The sequence below is a fragment of the Eschrichtius robustus genome, chromosome 8 (genome assembly GCF_028021215.1).
Source record: "Eschrichtius robustus isolate mEscRob2 chromosome 8, mEscRob2.pri, whole genome shotgun sequence".
In the NCBI taxonomy this organism is placed as follows: Eukaryota; Metazoa; Chordata; class Mammalia; order Artiodactyla; family Eschrichtiidae; genus Eschrichtius; species Eschrichtius robustus.
Window position 1 is genome coordinate 71,226,827 of NC_090831.1, and position 25,744 is coordinate 71,252,570.

General features: G+C 36.1%; 1 protein-coding gene across 5 annotated transcripts in view; it reads right to left on the reverse strand.

Annotated features, from left to right (window-relative positions):
- Positions 1–25,744, reverse strand: part of PPP1R9A (protein phosphatase 1 regulatory subunit 9A) — a 286,952-nt gene that overhangs the window by 129,370 nt on the left and 131,838 nt on the right. For all 5 annotated transcript variants that reach the window (XM_068550632.1, XM_068550631.1, XM_068550629.1 and 2 more), the window contains exons 2-3: positions 7,587–7,719; positions 1,027–1,147 (exon numbers count right to left, since the gene is read on the reverse strand). In XM_068550632.1, coding sequence (XP_068406733.1) covers positions 1,027–1,147; positions 7,587–7,719 — 254 coding nt within the window. The remainder of the gene's footprint in view (positions 1–1,026; positions 1,148–7,586; positions 7,720–25,744) is intronic.

Here is a 25,744-nt window from a genome sequence, read left to right on the forward strand (position 1 = left end):
GAATACAAATAAGGCTACTGGCTAAGATGTGGTCCCTAACCACATAGAAAGAGATGTTACTGAAGGTGTGGCTTTCTATTTAAATAAGTCAATTTAGTTCCTCTTGGGAAACATCTGCGTATATAAATATGTTTTTAAAATTATGAAACAAATAATACTACTATTGGTCTCATTGGAGATTCACAAATGATTTTCAACATGGTTTATTATTTCTGGATAAGCTGGTTGAGTGATACATACTTAAACCTTGAAAAAAATCAAAGCCAGTTATTCAATGTTCCTAAAAAAAATAAGATGACATTTCTTTGAATTTGGCACTCATATTTTTGAGTCTACTTTTATTTCTATTTCTGTTTCAGCCCCAACTTGATGCATCAGGAGCCTAGGGTCAGGATTAATCAAATCTTTAAAGACAGTTGTAGCTTGAGATGATGAAAGCTAAGACATAAAACAATGACCATCTGATGCTCTGGTGTGCATTCAAATTACCCAAGGTGGATGTTTAACCCTTTCCTAGAGATTTTATTTCCAGATTTAGGTGGCACTCAAGAACCTGTGTTTTTAGACAGAACACATTTTGAGAGACACTGATCTCCAGAATTACCATCATTGCAGAATTAGTTCCTATTTTCCCTCCTACCTCTGTCATTTTCAGAAGTGCCAGAACTATTATTATTTGTTTTGATATCTCTGAAGTGAAAACTATATGCTGATCTCCACAGTACATATTCTTAAATGATACACATCCATAATTCTGCTCACCTTCACTGGCTAGAGAGATGAATGGATAGATACAAAGGTAGACAGATATAGATAACAGATCCATCCACCTATTTATCTAATACACATTAAAGAAATGTATTCTGCCTGCAAATCAGAAATTAATTCAAGTGTTTTAACATTTTCCACATCTGAGACACACTCTGAAATTCTGTTCTAAAAAGTCAAAAGAAAGCTACCATTGAAAGAAATTCCCAGAAACATTTCCTAGGAGATTTGAGTTATTAACAACAGTAGTTGGCTTACCTGCCATCTCGCTGAGCAGCACCACCTTCCGTCACTGTCTTGACAAATATTCCCAGCTTTTCAAGTCCAGCATCTGCTCCAACACCCATTCCAATAATACTTATACCAAGTCCATCCTCATCTATGAAAAGGGAAAAAAAAAATGAAACAACCTAAGTTTTACACTCATCCACAATTAGCTGCTGAGATCTATTTGCTGCTTTTAATTTTGTTCTTTGTGAACTATGTTGATATGCTTCCTTTGACAGAAATTTTATTCTATGCTGGGGAGCAAAGATGTCAAATTAGACCCCTCAAAAGGCTCATTAGTTTAGTCTCATTTTACTACTGCCGGTGGCTCTTCCATTGTGATCCCTCAAAAAGGTAATAATTTGGTTATTGAGCAATCAATCTGCCTGACTAAATAATATAATATTTTTAAGCACAGACCATACATACTCAAACATATATATATATTATTTAAATAAATGTGATCATAATATATCTGGAATTTCCCCTTTATTTATACAGTCTTCTTTTCTTTTTTACTTGGTCCATATTCCCATTCATGTTAATAAGATGGTATGTGTCTCTCAGTACTTTCCTCTGTCCTACTATACAAGCATATAAACGTATCATCAGATACGATATATACATTATATGCATATAATTAAATATACATATTATATATGGCTTAATTTTCCTTCTTATTTTCTTTACACAAACAAGATCATATTATACCTACTTCTCTCTGTAGCTTACTTTTCTAATCCAATGATACCTCATGGATATCAACTTACATAGCCTTAGATCACTTATAATGCATAATATTTCATGGTGAGAAGCTGTCGTAACTTATCCAACCATTTCTCTACTAACAGGCATTCACTTTCATTTCCATTTTATTGGACCTTTGAACAATACTGACAAACACATTTTTTAATTCACTTACAAATCCATACTTCCAATTCTCCTCTCTGTGAACGCATATATTTTAACATTAATGAAATAAAAGATACACTATTTGCATTCCACATTTTTTGGTTAACATTCAAAGTTATTTTCTGATAGCCTCAAAGTCTTTATAATAATGGTGTATTAGCTGCATAAAAAATAGATGGTATTAGCTAGTCAGCAGTGGTGGATTGTTAGGAAAACGGGCTCATGTGCTCAATAGAATACTTGATGCTTTTAAAAGCCTTTTTAGCAATAACCTTTAATTTGCTAAGTATTCTCAACTAGTAGTTTTTTGAGTAAGGTTCATCTCATTGATTATTAGTTACTGACAGCTTCTGCTTTAAGTATTTCTAAGTACAACTCATAATCCTACATCTTTATTCTACATATGTTTAAAAATATGTCATTTGGCAAAAGTGATGTGTTTGCTCAGCTGTGTGCTAAAGAAAGCTATGTAGAGTGCTCTCCCTGGAGGAAACGTTTGATGTGATCCCCAGCTGAAGGCACGTCCTCATTGATTCTAGGCACAGGTATCTACTATGAGAACTGCTGACTAAATGAGTGATCACTGGAGACTTTCCTTCCTTCCTTACATTTAGAATATTTGCACACGTCATTTCCCATATTTATTACATTCTAATCGTTTCCCCAGTATAGATATTCATGTTCATCAAGAGGCATTCTCCTGCTAAAAACTTTCCTACATTCATTACAGTTTTAGAGTTTCTCCCCAGAATGAGTTTTCTTACGCACATGAAGGTTAGATCTGTGCGAAGGCTCTTCCTCATTGGTTACGTGTATAAAGTTTCTTCTCTCCCACATGAATTCTCTTATGTTTATAAAGGTTAGCTGTATTGCTGAATTATTGCACATATTCATCATATTCATAGGGTTTCTCTAGAGTGTGAATTTGTTCATGTTGATAAAAGGGATGAATGATGACCAAAAGCCTTCCCAGTGTTTACATTCAAAGAAGTTTATTTTTCTTCCTCCAGTGTGTTTGCTCTTGTGTAGTTTAAGAGATGATCTCTGTAGACTTTTCCACACTGAAAAATGTCATAGGGTTTCTCTCCTGTATGAAATCTCTGATGTATATTAAGTATTAGCTGAATTCTTATTCATATTCATTGTATTTATAGGACTTTTTCTTCATTATGAATTATCACGTGTCAAGCCAATGTTGAGTTCTCATACTCAGTATATTGAAAGGGCTCCCCTCAAATGTTGATTCTCTGTACTATCATGCCATTAAATATAATAGTTACTTCCTGCAAATAACCTGCATGAAAATTATATCTGAGTTTTTAAATCCATTTTCCCTGCCTGGACTCAGGCTTTAGTAAAATTATCTTCCTTCCTTCCATAGCTCCTCTTGATGCTCTAACTGGAAAATTACTCAGATTTGCAAAGCTGAAAACCCAACTGTGGGCAAAACTATTATATTAGCTTGAGCCATCCTCAATTCCATTGCAGACCATGTGAAAGACATGGTGATAACCGAAGGAAAATTAAAGAAAGAGTATGATCAACCCACAGAGACCAGGTGACTAATCTCATCTCTGTACAGCTTCTCTGAGATGTCAAGCATGGGTGAAGTCCAAGCCACAACTTCAAGGCCCTGATTCTTGTGGTTGCACCATCAAGAACCCAGTAGCCATCCTGTCTTCCTCTGTATATACTCTCCTAGGAACAGGCAGAGCACTAAGTATGCAAAGCAGCCAGGACAAGATGGAAAAGACTATAAGGTTGTGTTAGGAAGATGTTATCACCACCCTCTGGAGCTCAGAGCTTATTTTCTCTACCAGGAAAAAAAAAAATCTCATGTTAAGTTCAGCATTCCCCTCATTGCTAGTGAGATTTGAGCTTGTATTCATATGAACTTGGGCCATTAGATTTCCTCTGAAGTAAAGTGCCAATTTTTCTAATGAGTTTTGCCTGACTCTTTTTTTCTCATCATTTCCGAAGACTCTTAGAATATTATAGCTATTAACTCCATGTCATCTATAATGAATATTTCCCCCTTCAAATGTATCGCTTATCTCTTGGCTTTGTTTGACAATATTGCCTTTAAGAGTTTAAAATTTTGGATGAGTGAATTTGTCCATCTTTTCTTTTATAATTTCTGATTTTCCATTTTGGTTAAGCCCCTCCTCCCACAAGCCCAGATGATAAATGTAGACATAAATTTTCATCAAATATCTTTGTCATTTTTAATATTTTATTATTTAATTCATGTAGAGTTTTTATATATGATATAATGAAAATGAAGTTTTCCAACTTAATACTCTTTCAGATAGATGCTTTATGCCAGAACAATTTGTAAAGCACCCTGTTACTTCTAAATTAGAGTATCTTATGTGTCATGTTATTAAATTCTCATGCACACTAACATCTTTCCCTGGACCTTGTATTTTGTTCCACTGATCAACTGCTATATGTATACAATTTGTTCTGATTATAGAGGCTTTACATTACATTCAGATATTTGGGAAGTTAAATCCTTTCACATTCTTTTCCATACTTCCCTTAGGTCTGTATTTTTCCATATAAAATTTAGTATTGTATTATGCAATCCCCTCTAACAATGAAACTCTGATGGCAGTTCTACTTGAACCGCATTAAATTTATTTATAAATTTATAGGTATAGAAGACAGAATAGGAGAGACTTTCCTATACTGAGTCTTCTCATCCAAGAATACAGAATATCTATTTGCTCAGATCTTGTATCTTTAATGGCTATAATACAACTTTTACAGCTTTAATAGCTACAAAACGACAATGATATATCACCTAACACCTGTTACAATGACTATCATCAAAAAGATAAGAGATAACAAGTGTTGGGAAGGATGCGGAGGAAAGAGAACTCTTGTGCACTCTTGGTGGGAATGTAAATTGCTGGAGACACTATGTAAAACAGTATGGAGATTCCTCAAAAAATTAAAAATAGCTACTTCATTTAGTTCTCTTCTAGTTTAATTTTTCTAGTTTAACTTTTACTATGAAATGTAGCATACAAACAAAAGAGTTTATAAGAACATTTACCTACAAAACATTGTGTAAAACAAAAATAAAGCAAACATTCATGTACTAACAAAGACAGAAAACATTACAAATACCCCAAAAGCCCACTATGTAAGCCTCCCTGAAATCATAACTCTTCCTTTGGTAACCATTATCCTAAACATGGTGCTAACCATTCCTTCCTTTTCTTAATACTACTTTTTAAAGCTACTTATTTGTATATTTCTAAGCAATATGCTGTTTAATTTTTCCTGGCTTTTAAATTTAAATAAATGGAATTGTACTGAATGGCTTCTTCTGTGATTTGCTTCCCACCCCGCCTCAACTTCATGTTTGTAAGAATCATAACACACTGCTACATGGAACTGTGGCTCCTTCATTTTTACTGCTGAGTAATATTTTATGGAATAGATATGCTACAATTTATATACCTTTTCCTATCATTGATGATTACTCAGATTGCTCTCATTTTTGCTATTGTAAGCAATACAATGGCCCACAGCCAAATCCAGCTGTCTTTGTATGGGCCATAAGCTAAGAATGGTTTTTACATTTTTAAATGGATGAAAAGTGTAAGCTTCACTCTTACATTCTCTTTAACCTCAAATGAAAGTGTCTTTTATAGGAACAATTATTGGCCAATGATGTTTAGTGTAATAATTGGTATTCTTCATATATTTTTCATCCAAGCAATTTTATGCTTAATACTTACATAGTTTTCAACTCTCTTTCCCTAACATTTGCTGTTTCGAACAAGCTGTTCTTTGTTTCTTTTCCTCCTTGCTAATTGAGAAGTATGAAGGAGATGTGTTCTTTAAGTCCTTACATATAAGCAAATTTCTTTCTTTCATCAGGATAGGTAAATATTCTGGGATGGATATAGGGTTCTTGGATCATTATCCTTTTTCTTCTCAGTGGTGTGTGAAATCATACATATGCCTCCCCACTCCCAGTGTTACAAATAAGAAGTCTGATGCTAGTCTAATAACTTAAGTACCTTTGCTTCTTTGTTTGCTTTGATTTTGGCCTGGTATTTTATAAGATTTTCACTTTATGTTTGAAGATTAGGATTTTCTCAGGCTATGCCTGAGTATGAGAATTTTTTTTAAAGTCCTCTCACTTGCAACAAATTGGCTAGGACCTTTAAATTATGAGGTTCAGGTATTTTTTGAGCTCAGGAAAATTTCTTCTATTTTGTCTAATATGTCTCTTGTCCTGTACTGTCTTTTCCCCTTCTGTTACAACTTATATATTGGGTCTCCTTCATGATTTTTCTTGGATTTTTTGCTCTGTTTGAAAATTTGAAAATTACTTTGGAACATTTCTTATGCTTGACCTTCTAGATCACCAATGTGAGTCTCAACAATAACTATCCTTTTCTCTTAAATTCCTCTACTGAAATTTTTAATCTTAAAATAAATATTTTTGTTGTTGTTAATTTGCTTAAGAATGTCTTTTTTTTAATATATAAATTTATTTATTTTTGGCTGTGTTGGGTCTTCGCTGCTGCGTGCGGGCTTTTCTCTAGTTGCAGCGAGTGGGGGCCACTCTTTGTTGTGGTGCGCGGGCTTCTCATTGCGGTGGCTTCTCTTGTTGCGGAGCATGGGCTCTAGGCGCGTGGGCTTAAGTAGTTGTGGCAAGCAGGCTCAGTAGTTGTGGCTCGCCGGCTCTAGAGCGCAGGCTCAGTAGTTGTGGCGCACGGGCTTAGCTGCTCCGCGGCATGTGGGATCTTCCCGGACCAGGGCTCGAACCCGTATCCCCTGCGTTGGCAGGCGGATTCGCAACCACTGCACCACCAGGAAAGCCCTAATAATGTCTTTTTAAAGCCACACTTGAACATCTTTATTTGGTTTCTTTGGGGTTTTTTTGTTATTCAAGTTGTCATCTGTTTGTTCTGCTTTTTTCCACAGCTCTCTGAGATGTGCTATTTTTCTGTTCATTAGGTCCTAGTTCAGTTCCCAGGTGATGATTTATGATGGTAAACACAGCAGGCTCTGGTCCCGTAGGTCCCCAGTTACTGTAGCAGGCAGTCTGTGATTCCAGGGAGAAATCAGGAGCAAGCCCCTCTGCTCCTGTCCTCCCTGCTTTCCTTTAGCTTTCTCCCCTCAGAGAAGAAGAGGATTCCACTGCCTTCATTCCAAAAATCCACCATTTTCTAAAGGCCCAGCACTCCCCCTATCTACTACATTCAGAATCTAACCATGACCACTCTCCCTCCACCAAAAAACCCCAAAACAACCACCTGCCCCAAACTCTCACTTATGGCAGCTCTCTCTGGACTCCTCACCTGCACCAGCGCTTTGCAGGAGTACCAAAAAAACATCAGACCTCACTCACACCTCCCTACTCCTAGTCGCCAACCCAGCCAACTAAAGTAGATGGGTTTCAGTGGGGTGGGTAAGGGAGGAGTCTTTCAATCCACCATCTATACAGAATTCATATAAACTATTTTTGAAATTTAATAAATAAAACCCTCCATGAGAAATAAAGCTTTATCCAATCCTTAGGGGGGAAAAAGGCTATACTTAGGGAAAATAAAGCCATTTCTACATTATTAACATAGCAATATAATGTTATTAACACTGTAGAGCTCATATACCTTTCTCTAGTTCCACTGGGAAAAGTTCCAGCTTTTCTACACGCTTTTCAAGTTCATACTCGGCTGAAGCAGCCACAGGGTCAACTTCATCATTTCTCCTGTCATAGTCTTCATTGGAGTATGTGCTGAAGACCTGTAGTAAGATATCAACAAAAAGATGAAAATCCAGAAAAGACAGTTTTCTTGATTTAAAAAAAAATCTGCTACATATCCAAAACTACGTAAGTTAAAAATTTTGCACGAAGAATTTCTTCTAAACAACTGTTTTGTCATAAAATCAACTGAGATGTTAAGAAAAGGAAAACTGAATCAGAATAAAAATAACTTACTAATTTAAAAAATGTACCACTTTTAATAATTTGAGAGACAACATTAGCCACAGAATACATTATATGGTTAGCAATATTTATCACTTTTTATAGAATCAGAGTATACCATATTAGCTGCAATAAAATTAAGGTAAAGCATCTTGAGGCTACCGAAGCAAATACCCACACTGAACCCATTTCATGCTATGACCTATACAAGCCCTGATGTTGCAGTGTGCTGGTACTAGAATTATATTTCAAACACAGAATCATTGAAACTGACTTCTATTCTATTCTGTACTGGGCTGTGTTAAGCTCTCATTTGTCATCTCTCATGCAGCTATAAATTAAATCTTCATTGAACCTTTTAATGAAATGACTATCAAAATATTGCTCAAGAGCTGCAGAACAAACAGGATATTGGTAGCTCTTTCTTTCTGACCTAAATCATTCAAAAGACTACTAAATGTGGTCTTCAGATGTAGCTGTAAGAAAATTATTGTCCTTCTTTCTGCTGAAATATTTGTTTTATTTGAAAAGTAACTGGAATTCGGTATACGATCCCTCACTTAATACACTGAAGAATATTTTTAAAAAAGAAATGTATAATTCATCAAGCCTAATTAATTTGCATGATAAAAACTGACATTTTCAATTAAACTCAACAATTATGAAGTATCTAGACTGTGCCTGACAAAACTTTGTCATGTCCTCCAAAATCTTAAAATCTAGGAGTGAGTAGTTTTTTAAAAAATATACATTAAAAAGTGAAAATAAAAACATCAATAGAAAGCAGGACAGAAGGTCAGAGATGAAAGAAATTAAGTCTATTGCCTATAAAGCTGGCCCTGCTAGTCCAGATGTGCTTTACATTCATATTATTGGAAAACTGGCAACTCTTACACGCTGTATATGGTAACCTATAAACCAGAAATACATACTGCGTACAAAGAAACAGATGTAGTGTGGTTCCTAATTCTACATACTTCTCAAAATCGTGTCATTTAACAGGTTTTGTACCAGAATGCATAACTGTTTTTCTTCCTGACTTTCAACATGTTTTCATAGCCTTGTACCATTCACTTGGTCTCTACCACATTTCTCCACCATAATAAACATTTCTGCATCAAAATGAACACTTCTAAACTATGGGGTTTGTACCTTTTAAATTAATCTTTTCATAAAATATGCTTCCTATGCCCCTTCCATAGAACCTTCCAATATTTTTCTTAAATTGTCAGGTTTATGACTTTCTCTTAGACAGCCTTTTTGATCTTTCACTTCCCTTATATGTTTTGGTAATCACTTATTTATTCATTCATCAAAAATTTACAAAGAATCAACTCTATGCCAGACATTGTGCTAGACACTGAAGAAGGCACAGTTTCAAGTAGCTCACAGCTCAGTAGGGACATAGAAATCAAAATAAACAACTAAAATATATGTGATAACTGAGGTAACAAAGGAATATACCAAGTAATTTTTTTGTTGTCATGAATTTCATGGAGGGGAAAATATTTGAGTTGAATCCTAAAGAATAAACAAGGATTCACATATTCAAATGTAGAAGAGGTGGAATGTATATTTCAAATATAAGACACTAGAAAAAAATCTATATCTGTATCTTTTGGAAAACATCGACAGTTGAGTAGACCACAGTGCAGCATGCCTAGGGGAACAAACTTTAACAACACACAAAAAAAGTTAGTTGGATCTGGAACGTACATGTCCTGGAAACTATTGGCAGAGATGACTGGAAATTATTCCATTGATGTTTGCCACTTGTCTACTTCTGCTAATAGGTTCAAGTATATGATTGCTAAACAAGGATTCAAAGGATATTCATACTGGAACATAACTCAATTTTGCTACCAACTTAATGTGTGAATAAAAAAATGTGTGTATACATACACATGTATATACGTGTATATGTGTGTTTGTGTGTATACACACACATCTGCTATCAAATGTCCTTCCCCAATCAGTCTGGTTTATAAAGTCCATTTGGGGATATCCAGAAATTAAATAAAACAAACAGAAAACTAACTATATGACTACATATTGGAAAACAGTACTTTAAATAATGTTTGAGGCATGTAGCAATCAGATGACCATATCACCATTTAATTCTGTAGAGAAGAAATAATGTAATATACTTTTCATCTTCAGCTTGTTCACAGTCTGGTATATTATGTGGGCACATAGGTAAAACCTATAAATACATGACACAGAAAAGCCAGAATTCATTATTTGCAAGTTAAGCTTTTGTTTACCTGGAGAATCCAAGAGGTTAAACAGAAAAACTGTTAGAACGAACAAGAGTTCAGTGAAAACAGAATTTCAAAACTACCAAAAAAGCCCATAATAGCTTTAGAAAATATAACAGACAAGATCAGAAATTATAAAATACTCAAGAATTGCTGATTATAAATGTGCAAGGATATCCTTTATCTATAAAACTTAACCGAAAAATTCAAAAAGCCTTGAATAAGTGTAATGCCATACTATGTTATTGGATTAAAATCCTTAATATTGTAAAAACCTCTATGATCCTAAATTACTGTAAATGTCTCTTTGCCCCAATTTAATTTATGAATTCAGGGCAATCAAAATTAAAATCCCACTAACATGTTTCATGGAAACTAACAAGCTGCTTGCAAACAAGGAATAAGGATGGAAATAGACTCTATCAGATACCAAAACATACAATAAAACTTCGTTTATTAAGGCAGTGCAGTTTGCCCCAAGATAGATCTATTTTTGTACTCTATTCTGTTTCACTCCTCTACTTTTCTATTCAAATTAGTTTGGGTGGTCTATTCAATAAATAGTAGGGAAAGAATGAGATATCCATCTGAAAAAAGATTCCTATTTCATATGATTAACAAAAAGTAAAACTTACATTGGTTAAGAACAAAAATTATAAACTATTAAACTGCTAAAAGAAAATATGGGACAATGTTTAACAGGCTAGAGAGGACATTCCCAAAAAGCTGTAGATCCTAGAAATCCTAAAGAAAATGAATAAACTATTTGATTAAAAATTAATGCTAAAAACTTCTAGGTAACAAAATATACCATAATAAAATTACAAAACAAGTCAAATATTAGAAGAATATATTGCCAAATATCAAAATGAAATATGAATATTCATAATATAAAAAGGGTTTTATCAACTTAACTACATCTGTAAGTAGGGGAAAGGAAACTGAGAATTCAACAAAGACATACTAATGTTTATTAAATGATGTAAAGATGCTCAACTTCATTAAAAATTAAGCAAATTTAAGAAGGAAATACTATATATTCACCCATAGTACGATTTTTTAAAAAAATGACTGCAACATCCAGTGTTTATGAGGATATAGGAAAAAGAATACACTTGGAAAAGCAGGGAAAAGGCCACAATTTGAGAATAGCTATCAAGATTTTAAATGTAAATGCCTTTGATCCAATAACGCTATGCCTAAGTATTTATAGAGATACTTGTAAGTGTGCACAGATACCTGTGCAAGGAAGTTCATTACAGAACTATTTGTAATAGCCTAAGATGGAAAATTACCTAAATGTTCAATGATAGAGAAAATGTCTTACTAAATTATAATATATACAAATATGTAATTTCATGCAATGATTTAAAAGATCTATCTCTGCTGACATGAAAGGCTCTGAAATACATATATTATTTAACCAAAAAAGCACATGGCAGATATACCTACATCTACTGATATATCCTTTTGTATCTATTTATCTATTTCTATATATACATATATAGGTATAAATATGTTCTCAATTGGTATGATCCTAACTTTAAATTAAAGACCTCCTAGATTCTCTAGCTATGTAGCTCTTGCCAAATTGTAAAACCACTCTAAGCCTCAGTTTCATTATTCACAAAATGGCTATTATAATAATAATACCTACCACATAAAGTTGCTGTAAGAATGAAATGAGATAGTCCAAATAATCATGCTGGGTTCAATGTCAGAGGAGGGAAAGCTTTCCCAGGGTAATATGAGAGATAACAATATTGCCCCAGATACCTACACTCACCTCATACTCTCATTTATAAATAAGTTTTGACTATTTCATCCACTATGATGCTTAATGCCCTTGGAACAAGAATCTGCAAGACTAATTTGGTATTATAATGTAGACTGGCCTGCCAAAATCCCTACCTGTGTCCAGAGCAATACACTATCATTACACAATGGCTCATCATCTGCCAGGCTTTGTTTTGCCTTGACCAGGTAGAACCTCAGAGATGAAAGGAAAATTGACCTAGGTAAAGACTCCCCCTTTCATCAATATGGTCATGACTCTTTCAGTATTCTTATAATAGTTCTATCATTTTTATTTATATTACCATAACTGCTCTACAAATATATACGAATAGCTAATTACACAAATAATAATCAGAGCTCCATCATGATATCACTGCAATGCAAAAACGCAAAAATTAAAGGCCAACAGCATCCTGGGTCCTAATATTCAACACCATTCAAGATATAAACACATATATTTAGTTCAGTCACCTTCACATTGTTCCTGCTTTATTTCACTGAGAAAAGCAAGCAAAAGGATGTTTAAGTTTAAGACTTCTTGTTTCAGAGCCAACGAGTGATAGTCTATTCCTTGATCAAAGGAACCAAAACAAGACCATATCCCTTGCTTTGCAGCAGAGGCAGGCTTTTAGGGATAACAAGTTTACAAATACAGTTAGCAATGACATTTCTGACCCAGCAACCCAAGGCTATGAAAAACGAATAAAGTTAAAATTAGCTTATAAGATTTCAACTAGAATCATTCTTTTTCACATTTCTGGTAGTTCTGAGCTCCAACACTTTTTCAAAACAACAGCAACATTTTTTTCAACAATAAGGAAGAAAAACCCTTATTTCCTTTACTTCCTTATGACACATTTTCTTTCATCAATGCAGGTCAAAATGAATTCAGGATTTTCTGTAAATATTGACTGGAAGGAATCTCCCACAAGCTTCCACAAGGTCTCAGTTCCGCCTGTCGTCTGGGTTCTGCTGCACCTCCTGACGCGTCAAAGATAGAAAATGCTGCAGGTTCTTGCAAGCTGTGTTTCAGATGATGGCTTAGCACAGCATGCTCCTGGAGATTAGCCACGCGTTCACATGCTTCCACGAACAGGCCGCACTTATCACAAGCCTCCTTGGCAGAACTCTAACTCACCTTCACATGAGACTCTCAACTGAAACTAAGAGAAAACATGGAGAAGACAGTCCATATCTTAAAGTTTTAAAAACAAATCTGGCGATAAACCATCCTCAGAAAGGAGGATCCTGACAGCCTTAGAACAATGTATAAAACTTCAGTTTTCTTTTCTTCCCTCACTGATTTATGATATAAGAATTATAGTTTCTTGATTGCCTACTGTGTGCCAGGGAGTATGTTAGGTTCTTGTTGCAAATTGACATAAGCCAAGCTGAAGTTCACAATTATCAGGCTTTTGGGGGTAAACGTTGGCAGTCTCCAAAGATTCTAAATAAGTGAGAGCTTTCTGCTGCATATAGACACATTGATGAGCAGGAGGATGGAAAAAGAAGACCCACAGCTCTATCTTGCAAGCTCAGTAAAGTCTCAGATTTCTGTCCTTTAGTTACTCTGACAAGTAACCTGCATGGAGGTATACTTAAAGCAACTGTGACAATATTCTACAGTAGGATGTGTCTAATTTTCTAACTGGATCCCTCAACGGAATCCTACATTTCAGAAAACAGGACCAAATGAGAACTAGAGTTAGGTGCTACTCTAAAAGCTTAGCTTGCTTGACTCAAAGTCCATTTACATAAAATATTTCTAAAACCAATCCACATATTTCCAACATTACGCATTTCACCAATTATTTGTAACATCCCCAACATTAATAAGCCTTCCTATTTAAAGTATGCATCTCTGGAATGTAGACTTCTAATTAGGGACTTTCAAATACTAATCCTAGAGTGAAGATTCATGATTGTTATACCTAGAATGCTAATAAAGGCTCCTAAAACAAAGTTATTACCATAAATATGGTGATATGTGTGCTGAAATAACTGGAAGTAAATTACAGACAATATAAAACATTACACAAGTAATCTTTAACTCTTGTACCAACTGATCCAGTAAGTAAGGCAGAAAAGAGGGAAGATTTGAAGCTCAGAGAACAATATACATGGTATATATGAGGATAGCCAATAAAGACAAAGTCTATAAGGACAAAAGGTATATTTTACTAATTGTGAGCCTAGTGTTTTCATGAATAACTAAAGAACAGGAAGTGAAAAAACAAATATACTCTACATAATGGGAGGTTGACAGCAGGCTAGTCAAAAGGCAACACAAAGTGGCCTTTATTTGTCAGTGTTCTCCAGAGAAACACAACCAACAGGATGTGTGTGTATAAAATATTTAATACATACTATATTTGTATTTATATTAAACTAGGTTTATTTTAAGCAATTGGCTCACGTGATCATAGAGGCTGACAAGTCCAAAATCTGCAGAGTAGCAGGCTGGAGACCCAGGGAAAAGTTGCTGTTGGAGTTCAAGTCCAAAGGATTCTCTCTGCCTCAGGAGAGGTCAGTCTTTTACTATTAAGGCCTTCAACTGGTTGGATGAGTCCCACCCACATTACAGAGGGCAATTTGCTTTATACTCAAAGTCTACCAATTTCAATGTTAATCTCACTCAAAAACACCCTCACAAAAACATCTAAGATACTGTGTGACCAAATATCTGGCCACCATGGCCTAGCCAAGTTGACACACAAAATTAACCATCACAAAGGCCTTAAAATAGAATATTCTCCGGCTCCAAAAACTAGTCTTTTGACATCTGATGAAGATAATCATATCTAGATAGTGTCTCTCTTATATCATTGGAGTGTTGTAAATTTTTTTATCCCCAGATACTCACAGAATGTACACAAAACCCATGATAAAATCAAACATACATTTTTGTATTATCAATGGCACCAATCACTTCATACTTGTAGATTATCAACAACCAAATATGAAGGATGTAAACTCTTCAAATTTAGAATAGCTGTGGTTGACTCTGTAGAAAGATAAATGCAAGGAAACTTTTTATGAAAGAACATTTTAAAATGAGTACAGTTTTATCAAGGTAACATATACAGAAATTATCTATGAAATAAAAAGATTAGAAGGTCCTATATCTCTTCATTTTGACAAAATAGAATTCAATTATAATTAGCACATTTATCCGCAAATATATATAGTTTAAGTACTTGAAAAATCTTAAGTTTAATATCTCCTTACAAAATCAGTTTATGCCTTTAATGTAATCAGGAAGAAATTCCATCATAAATAGATATAAACTTAGCTCATTCTAAACTTGGACAAATTGTCCAAATTAGTGAGTTTTTCCAGTAGACAGTTAAACAGAAAACTGGGCAATTCCACTGGTGTTCATGTTTTTCACTGTATTTTTCAAATTATAATAAACAATTAAACATATCCATGAGAAATTAGCAATGTTCTCTTTCAGCTCAGCCAAACTTTTAGTTTAAATCAGAGACATATGCTTTACAAAACTGACAACTGGTGGCCAGCATGAAATAAATTGGTGGCCTTGGTCCTGTTCCCACTGGACAAGTGTCTCCATCACAGAAAAAATGAACTAATTGGCACCTTTTTTGGGGGGACAGGGTAATCTCCTTAGAGGAATACCTGACTTCCCATTCACAGAAGTTAATACTCTTGTACATATACAACAGGATGAGTTATGAAGTCAGGGTCTGTTCTAGCATTTGTTTTAGCAGTTGGTATTCACTTCTTCTTTTACTACCAGAGCCAGCACTGTGTTTCTAAAAGCCCATGGAGGGAGATTATTCTGAATTGTCTAAATAGGAAAACAGATGGGGAGGAGTACTATAGCATGTGTGGGTAGTGAGGTTAAAGAGGAGAAAGGGGGCCAATGACCAAACCAAAGAGGCTGAGAAGAGAAAGACTTCCCTAGGGTATAGAAGTTGCTCAGGTATAGAAGTTTACACTCCCCCCATGCAAAGCTCCCAACAGTGACTGCACCTCTGATGGGAGGGCTAAGGGGTATCATGAGGACTAAACAGTAAACTCTGAGGTTTTAGGAACCTTGGGTTTTAGGAACCCCAGGCCCAAAATTTTGCCTGGAAACAGAGTAAAAGAGCCCTGAAGGGAACTTGACCATCTGTTCAAGAATATCATCAGAAGTAACAGTGCAGGTTAAAAGCAGAAGGACTCCTAACATAAGGAATTCTGTAAAACTCTCAAAAATTGTGCACTTACCCAGGGTAATGGGAGAAAATGTGAAAACATGGATGGGACTAAATACCAGCAAACAAGTGGGTAAGGATCTCAAGAAGGTTAACTTTAGTACAGCAGAAGAAAGGAACGTGATGTAAAGCATCCTAGTGGTGGGTGAACTAAAATTGACTCCTATCTTTAGATAATAAAATGGGCTGAAGACCAGGCTCCTTACACCTCCTGTGATGGTCTTTTGATATGCCAACTTGACTAGGCTACAGCCCCCAGTTATTTAATCAAACACTAATCTAGGTGTCACTGTAAGGTATTTTGTAGATGTGATTAAAGTCCAAAATCAGTTGACTTTAAGTAAGGGAGATTACCCTAGAAAATCTGGGTGAACCTCATTCAATCAGTTGAAGGGCCTTAAGAGCAGAGTTGAGGCTTCCCAGAGGAAGTAGAAATTCTGCCTTTGGACAGCAGCTTCAGTCTGTTGCAGAGTCCCACCCTCCCTCTCATCCTGATGGCCTGCCCTACAGATTTCAGCCTTACATACCCAGCCCCTACATTTGTGTAAGCCAACTGCTTGCAATAAATCTCTTAATATGTGTCTTCTACTGGTTCATATTCTCTGGTTGAACTCTGAGTGATACACCAACACTCCAAGTATAGGACAAAGTACAGTTATTTGGAGCAGTGGTTTCCAAGGTGTTGACTGTGACCTATAGGGGTTGTAAAATCAATCTAGCAGGTCATGAATAGCACTGAGAAAAGTTAAATAGAGAAGAATAGAAAACATCAGTGTTCATTACAATTAGTAAGAGTATGTATTATACTTTAAAACTTTCAGTTTGATTTAAACACACACATACACACATGCATGCACCACGTCTTGATGTAAAATGGTTATGATGTAGGCGCTAAAAAAACAGTATGCTTAAGCAATAATTTTTTAAAAGCTCTAATCCACAGAGAATTCCCATTTAATTTACATTCTATTCTAAAAGTCAAAATAGGCAATACAAGCTTCTCAAACTACTGAGCCTATGAATGATGACAGGAGGTGCAGAAAAAATTACGCTTTACATTTCTTCTCCTTCCTGAGCCACTGATTCTTACTTCAATTTTTTATTGAGCACCAGCTCAGTGGTTGGCGCTGTGGTCAGTACTGGGAGCAGCTAATCATCTCAGACCTGTGACTGTAACCAGCATGAGAGCTGTAAAAGAGAGGAGGACACGTGCACTATGGGAGCACACGGTGGAGGCATCCAAGCCTACCTGAGAGAGAGGGGAGGAGAGGAGTAAGCAAGAAAGGATGAGAGATCTTAAAAGCACAGACTTTAGCCAGCTATGCTTACCATCAGCAAATAATAAGCGGGGAAGGGAAGGCATGTGGAAGGCATTCTGGGAGAACGAATAATATGTGCAAGGTAGGAATGAGAGAGAAGAACAGAATTATGGACCAAGAAATAATTCGATCTGGCCAAAGCTGGAGTGGTGAATGAATGGTAAGAGATGGGAAAAAGTATGTAGGGAGAGCTTTGTGACACATGGTTTGTTGTGTGAATAAAATTCATATGCTCTAACCTCGAAAGATAATAGGAGTTTATGAAGAGGGTTAGAGGGGACCAGAATTGGAAGGGGAGATGAGCTAGAAGCTCTAGGAATCCTATATCTTCACCCCTTTGGGGGGACTAAGTGGGAGCCTAAGTCCTCAAGGTACTAAGAGACTTTCCCCAAAGTGCCCCTGGTGGCGCGGCCAGTTGTTCACATGACAACAAGGGGCAGTCAGGGACATGGGCGCGTTGCCCTTGCACAGGGACTGAGAAGCAAAAAGAGCAGAGGCATCATCAGTCTCAGAAGGACCACGAGTAAACCCAGGTACTGGGAGCTGAAGCTCCTCTCCAAGCTCAGCTAAAACAACAGAGGCACGTGAGTGACAACAGCCACAAAAGACTATCTTTGATGAATTGTTAGGGTGAAATTATGTAGAAATCATGCAAGATAAAGGCCTATCTAAAATCCTGCGCTTCAGGAGTGTGCTGGTCTCTAGAAAAGAGCATCTATACTTGAGGTTTAACACCTTTTACCAGAATCTATACTTGAGGTTTCACATTATTTTACCAGAGGTCAAATAATAAAAGCAAAGGCTGCACAATTTTCCAAAATCTCCAACAGGTTCAAATGTTGATAGAGCTAAAAAACAAAACCAAAAACAAACCAAAAAAACTGTTTTAGCAAGCATTTCTACCACCAACTGAGACCTACAGAGCAAACTGAAAATTTTAATTTTTGTAAAGGTCATGAGTAAAATACGCTTAATTTTTAAATTCTGCAAGCTGAGGCCAGACATCACATGGTGGAAAAAACTGAAAAACAAGACCGAAGCACAAATAACCAATTGTTAGGGAATGCATATATACAAGAGGACACTGAAGGCTGAACTTGTAAACTAAGCCTAGATGCAACAGGAACTTTACTACATTCGGCACAGCTGCGATCCAATGTTAAAACTAGTTATGTTACCCTACAAAGCAGGAAAGACTGCTTTCGTATAAACAAACTGTCCCTTCCATTTAGACTTCTCCAAGAACTATAGTCAAATGTAATTGACTGATTCGGGATCATCGTTGAAAATGTCAACATAACGCTAAATCTACAAATGGTATCTGTCTCCTTCTTCCCTTATATATTGGCAAAACCTAAAGGGCAGCCGTGCTTTACGGGAAACAAGACAATGGGCAGTCTTTGTCAAAACATGTGGCGGACAGTGCTGTCACATTAATTCTTGGTGTGTTTGAGGTGAAAGCTGCCATCACTTCCATTACCATAGGATTAATGGTCAAAGCTGGGGATCACTGACCCTTGAATCACAGTAACTTTGACCTCATATATCTTGTAATAGAAATGATGACTTTGTAAATACTGTGTTAACCACTATGCTTCTTAAATCAATTGTCTCCACAACCTCAGAAACTGTCCATACAAAAAAAGATGCCGACAAAGCTAAGTGGTAATTTGTTAAAAATAGGTGACTGCTCTGCAAACAGAGAAGAGGGTGCAACAACCACTGCTACCTGGGTCCCTGATTTATGCATAGTCCACACTTCTGGGCCAGTTCAATGCCTTCATGACACCTCAAACTTAAAGGGGACCAAGGCAAAACTGTAGTGTCTCCCATCCTCTACAACAAACTTGGGAGGCGGCATTGGGGTGGGGAACAGAAGGAGAGAGAGTGATCTGTGAGTGATTTTACATTTCTTCTGCACACCTTTTCTGTGCTTTCCAATTCTGTATAATGACCAAGTATTACTTTCTTACGGGGGTGGAGTGGGAAAGACATTCTAAAAAGCCTCCTAAGGTCCTCCTCTCCCACAGGAATAAAGTTGACATATTTAGAAGGACATCAAAATTCTCCAAGATCTGACTTCAGCCTACCTTGCCAGCCTTTACCTAGCACTACTTCCTTTCACTCACCCTATGGTGCAAAAATTGTTACTACTTTGTTATATGTCTGCAAAACTTCTTTCACCTCTCTTGGGGTCTCCCCTACAGAATTTACCCCACGCTATATATTGTATTTATCTGTGATCACATTTTCTATTCAAATAAAATGTCAGCTCCCTGGGGCTGGAGTAGTCTTATTCATCTTTCTACTACCTGCTGGTTTTGTTTTTGTTTTTTGTTTTCCATCTTTATTGAGGTATGATTAACAAACAGAAATTATATCTTTTTAACAACATGATGTTTTGATGTAAGTATACCTTGTGAAATATTTACCACAATCAACATCACCTACTGTTAACAGTAAAATGTCTTAAAAGCAACGGGTCTTTTATCATTGTCAGTGATCTATATATGGATGGTATCTTAAGTCAGAACTGCTTCTGAACAAATGAAAAGTGACCTTCCCAAGGCAAAAGGGAGCCTCAATCCTAAAATGCTTCAAAATAAAACTTATAACTTCAAAACAAAGACGTCTTCACATATGCACAGTTTGGGATGATCTTTAGTGGTCATCCATTAGTCAAATAAACCTGTGATAAAACCCAGTTAGCATAAACATTTGCAAGGCTGTACTCTAGAAGAGATGACTTAATAACCTAGTCTTAATGATTATTTATGTCAGAGATCAAGTAGTACCAAAGAATGGATATTTATTATTAAAATTAATTTTAAATCCTATTGTAGATAATACCAAAAAAGGACCACTGCCCCCCTTTTTTAAAGGCCAGTTAGCTCCTGGTAAGAAATTTTATAATGTTCCCCCCTTTTGATCAGATTAGTGTGACTGACAAGAGAAGTCAATTTGGTAGAACTGATTGTTTTTTAAATGTATTTTGGAATGCTAATATAAAAGTATATTGGTAGGAATAGGGCAGTCAAGGGTAATTAGCTCTCTGAAAGTGTAACATTTGAAGAGCTATAAGAATATCTAATATCGGGTTCTCTGCTTGAAATGAGACACTGGCAGGGGAAATTTTAAAGTATTTCCCTTGTGTTTAGACAGTGGATTTAAATATATAAATATATAAAAGTGGTTGGCTCCTTTTGTAGCCTTGAGTGCAGCATCACACCCTAAGTGAGAGGGGGTCAGTTAAGGTCCTAATGTCTCACAACTGTGGCAGATTTGCTGATTAAATCCAGCAGTCACTCTTACAGTTTTGTGTTCTGGTCACGGTGGTCCACCCATGAGAAACTCCATCTGCTGGTACCTATCCTCTCTCAAGCCAAAAATTACAAACAATCCAGTGTGTAAGAGCTAAGTCTACCAAAACCTGTTCCCATGTCGTCTCCACCTACCATACTGACATCGGGAGGGTAAATGTGTTTGTCATGTGCCTAAATTTGATGTACTCAAATACCCATCTGCCTTTCGCTAATCAACCTGACATAGAAGGTTTAGAAGAAAAGTTTAATACAAACGAGAATGTACCTCACCCTTTCACACTGGAAGAAGCAAAAGACACTGTTTGGAAATATAGGACTCAATTCCTTAAATATTTTGAAGCCTCATTATGATAATATCCTCCAACATTCGATCACTTCCTTCTTTTCCTGAACTCCTTAAGTACTCTGTCAATCACTTAGTGCTTATATCCCGCCTTTTATTTGTTAATAATATTTTATGTGTTTAAATCTTATTGTTATCTGGCATCTTCAACACAAGATTAAAGTCTTATTCCCCATTGCATCTCCAACACTTGGCATCGTGCTTGACACAAGGTGCCTACTCAACAGATGTCTGTTGACAGAAGTGCCTTATAAGGGAGGCTGTCGGATAAATTCATTTCTTTTGGAAATTCTGTAACTAAACTCTCTTGAATAGGTTCTCCATTCATTCAAATAGTTATTCAAGTTTTCCAGATAAGTTGTCAACATGAGCAAAGGAAACCTTCCTGTCTGATCTACCCGGCTAGCTTCCACTACAAGCTCTGGCATTTAGGGCACTGAGATTCTGGCAGCAGCTAAGGGCAGCATAAAAATGCAACACAGGGAGTCAGCTCTTAACAAAAAAGTAGTATCAGAAATGGGACAGAAAAAGCTGGTCCTCTCGTAGTTAGGCCTGTTCCACTCTTTCCACTTTTTCCTCAATATATATAATGTAAATATTTGCCAATCAGCCCTATCATAAGAATTGAAAAGATGATTTCAATAGTGACCATTTGGTGGACGATGAGGAGAACACACCCACTCTGTTTACAAGCAAACAGTAAACTTGGATAGAATTTTCCTTCAATTTTGTTCAAGAATATCTAAACAGAGAAATGACAGGTAGGTGATGATGAGGAGATGAGGAAGAGGAAGATAATTGTGGCTATCATTGAGTGACTCTTCTGAGATAAGTGTCCCATAATGGTCCTATTTCACAGATCAGTGAACGTCAGGCTCAGAGATGACAGGTAGTTTGCCCCCCAAAGACACATGGAAAATACATGTGACAACTGAAATCTAACCCCAGGTCTGGCTGGATTAAAAGTTCATGCCCTTTCCCCCATGCCATACAGCTTTGGTAAAGGAAGCATGATTAAAAACACCAAAATTTAAAATAAGCACCCCATGTAGAATAAACAACACACACACATACACACGCACGCACACAGACACACAAACACACACACACACACTCACCCTACAACTGCAAAGGACCAATAAATAAGGGGGGAAAATTCCAACTCACTAGAAACTAAAGAAATGCAAATTACATTAAGTCATTTTTTATTTACAAAGATTTAAAAACAGGCAAAGGGACAAACTATCACTCTAATACACTATGGATAAAGTAAACTGGTATAAGTTTCTAGAGAGCAATATGTTAAACATCTTGAAAACTTTAGTATCAATTGACCTAACAGATTCTAAGGATTTAATCTAGTGAAATCATAGATTATATTTACCCAGAAATATATGTACACTGACATTAACCACAGTATTATTTACAAAAGGAGAAAAATTCAAAGTTAGCTAAATGTCAAAAAAGGAAGGATGAATAAATAATGGTATATCCATAAGATGGAACACACTGATTCTTACAGATGTACCATAATCATCATGCTTTGTAAGATTATTTAATAACACAAAAAATGTTAAAATATAGGTATGTGAAAAGATAATAAAACCACGTGTGTGTACACACACATAGAATATGAATGATCCCAATTATGCATATACATATAGACATGATAATCTGGGGTACTAAAATTATAAATAACTTTATTTTCTTTATACTTTTCTGGCTTTAAAAAAAATAGTGTTGGTAAATAAATGAAAAATAAAAATGTTATTTTTAAAATACTCATTACCAAATCTTTAATGATCAACAAGCATAAGTCTTTCCACATACTGTAAAAGCAAGTTTATCTGGCTTTATATTAATTTAAAATATACTTTAATAGCACATCCAGCATTAATTTATATAGTGATAACTGATGTTTGCAAATGATGAATCTAAGGAACAAAAATCTTCAATGCAAAATAAAATCACGTTTGGGTTTTTTTAATATAATAAGCATTTATGTGCCAAGCAGTTAGAAACTATGCTTTAGAGTTAAGGTACTATTCACCAAAATAAAAAAATATCTGAGAGTTTTGACCTTAAATACTAAGACACTACAAAAGCCTTGATCCTCAATAACAAAGAAGATCTAGATCCCACTTCCTATGCAAGAGAGCTTAGTTACTGGAACACTCCGGTTTTAATTCTAAGCATATGCTATAGGAAAGTCAGCTGTACATTTTCTTCTTTCAGACATCTGGCTGAGGGTCTGCTCAGTGGAAAATCACTACTCATGCTGAGCAAGAAACTAATACTATGCTTTGGTTGAAGTTTTCTGGGCTGTTTGTGTGTTTATGTGGAATGATTTTTTTCATCACGTGAAAACAGAAGAACTGGTCCCCTGAGTTATATCTATAGATAAGTATGGCAAACTGATCTGTCATAACTTTATTTAAAACTCAGGTAAATCAACTATAGTCCAATAAAATATAAAAAAATAAAATAAAGCTCAGTGAAATTATAAATCGATTTAATTCAGAAAAAAAATTAGCTTCTAGGGCTTCCCTGGTGGCACAGTGGTTGAGAATCTGCCCGCTAATGCGGGGGACACTGGTTCGCGCCCTGGTCTGGGAAGATCCCACATGCCGCGGAGCAACTGGGCCTGTGAGCCACAACTACTGAGCCTGTGCGTCTGGAGCCTGTGCTCCGCAACAAGAGAAGCCGCGATAGTAAGAGGCCCGCGCACTGCGATGAAGAGTGGCCCCCGCTTGCCGCAACTAGAGAAAGCCCTCGCACCGAAACGAAGACCCAACACAGCCATAAATAAATAAATAAATAAATAAATAAATAAATAAATAAATAAATAAATAAATCCAAAGTTTAAAAAAAAAAAAAAGTTAGCTTCTAATGGATACAGCCACAGAATTTTACAACCAGATGGGATCCTGGCAATGCCCAAATGGGGATACAAATAAACACCACCACACGTGATACTCCCCCTCATTCTGTGGTGGATTAACCAGGTGAATAATGCTAGCTAAACTGAGCCATCTCCTAGCATCTTCAATGTAGTCACTGTTAATTAATTGATCAAGTCGGGGGAAGGACAAAAGAAACAATTTGCCATATTTGGTCTAATCTCTTATTTTAGTTTCAGGGGAAGCCATCCAAGATCACCCAGTTAATCAAACCTGATGTTATAACAGTAATTTCAAGATGTTATAGAGTATTCTTGATACTACCTTGTATTCCTTCAGAATGGTTCTCTATAAAAAGACAAGTAGCAGAATAAGTCCTTTCATATGAACCAAAATGAGCCCTCCTCACAAAACGATTCCAATTTGGATGTCGCAGTTATACTCCACATAAGTTTTAAGCATTAAAAAGCTTTTGAAAAGAAAATATGTAAAAGAAAGGATAGTAGTTGTTTTAAGGTAGCTGAATTATGCATTTGCTTTATTGTTTTTGTTATTTTCATATTTTTTGTTTTCTGCACAAAAATGGAAATGAAGAAATTCACTTAATTTTCGGTTGAAAAAGCAATACATTAGCATTCCTGCTTATAAATAGATGTCTACAGGGTGACTCAGAAGATCTGCTCTTCCACTTCTGTTATCTTAAGAAAGTTGACCTTTTTGGGTCCACATTTTCCTCCTCTGTAAAAATGAGAGGAGTGAAGTAAATGGTCTCCAAGATCACTTTCATCTCTGAAATTCCAAAACTGTACCTACAATAATCTGCTATTTGAAAGTAGAATATTATCATTAATGGTTTCCAGTCTTAGCAGTACCACTGATTGGGAGAAATGGAACTACTTTTCCTCTGGCTTTATTTTTCATGGGAAGGAACATCAACTAGTGTGTGCCTCCAGACTCAGGTAGAAATGATCTACTTATCTGTCTGGGCCTTTAGGGATAAGAAACTAGGCCTGTGTGACTCTGCTCTTCTCTTTTGGAAGCAGGTACTCATATTCTGGTCTGCTCCTCAATGTTTTAATTTTTAGGGCTTTCTCTTGGCTGGAGAGACCTGTTATTTTCCAGTGCCAGCAGGAACTGAGTGGTAAGTCTAATTTTGGAGTTCAGAATTTAGGAAGACTGATGTTCCTACAAACCTAAGGTACACCTTCATACCCACTCTTTAACAGGGGAACTTTGATATCTATAGCTGTAACTTTACCAAGTTATCTCACATGTGGTGCAGTTTTACTGGAGAAGAGGAATACTGTCCACTGGGATCCTCAAACTCTAAACCTCAAAAAAGGAAAGTTTGTTCAGGAACACAGACCATTATGGGTGTAGTTCATCCTCTTTAATCTTTAAGGTTCTCCAACTGCACAGTGTTTTCTGAGTACTTACAAACTTCAGTAAAACTTCCATGTAATACAGAATGCCATGCTCTTTAAAAGAAAAAAAAGAAAGAAAGAGACTCTTGTAAGGGCACCACCATCCAAGTCTCTTAAAGTAAAAATCAGAGGAATGAGTCCAATATACTCCACCTCCTTAAATAGTCTGAGTTTCTTTCTCTCTTCCACAGTGACAGAAGCTCTTCTCATTGATAAATTACATTGATTATTATACATCAATTCTCAGCTACTACTCA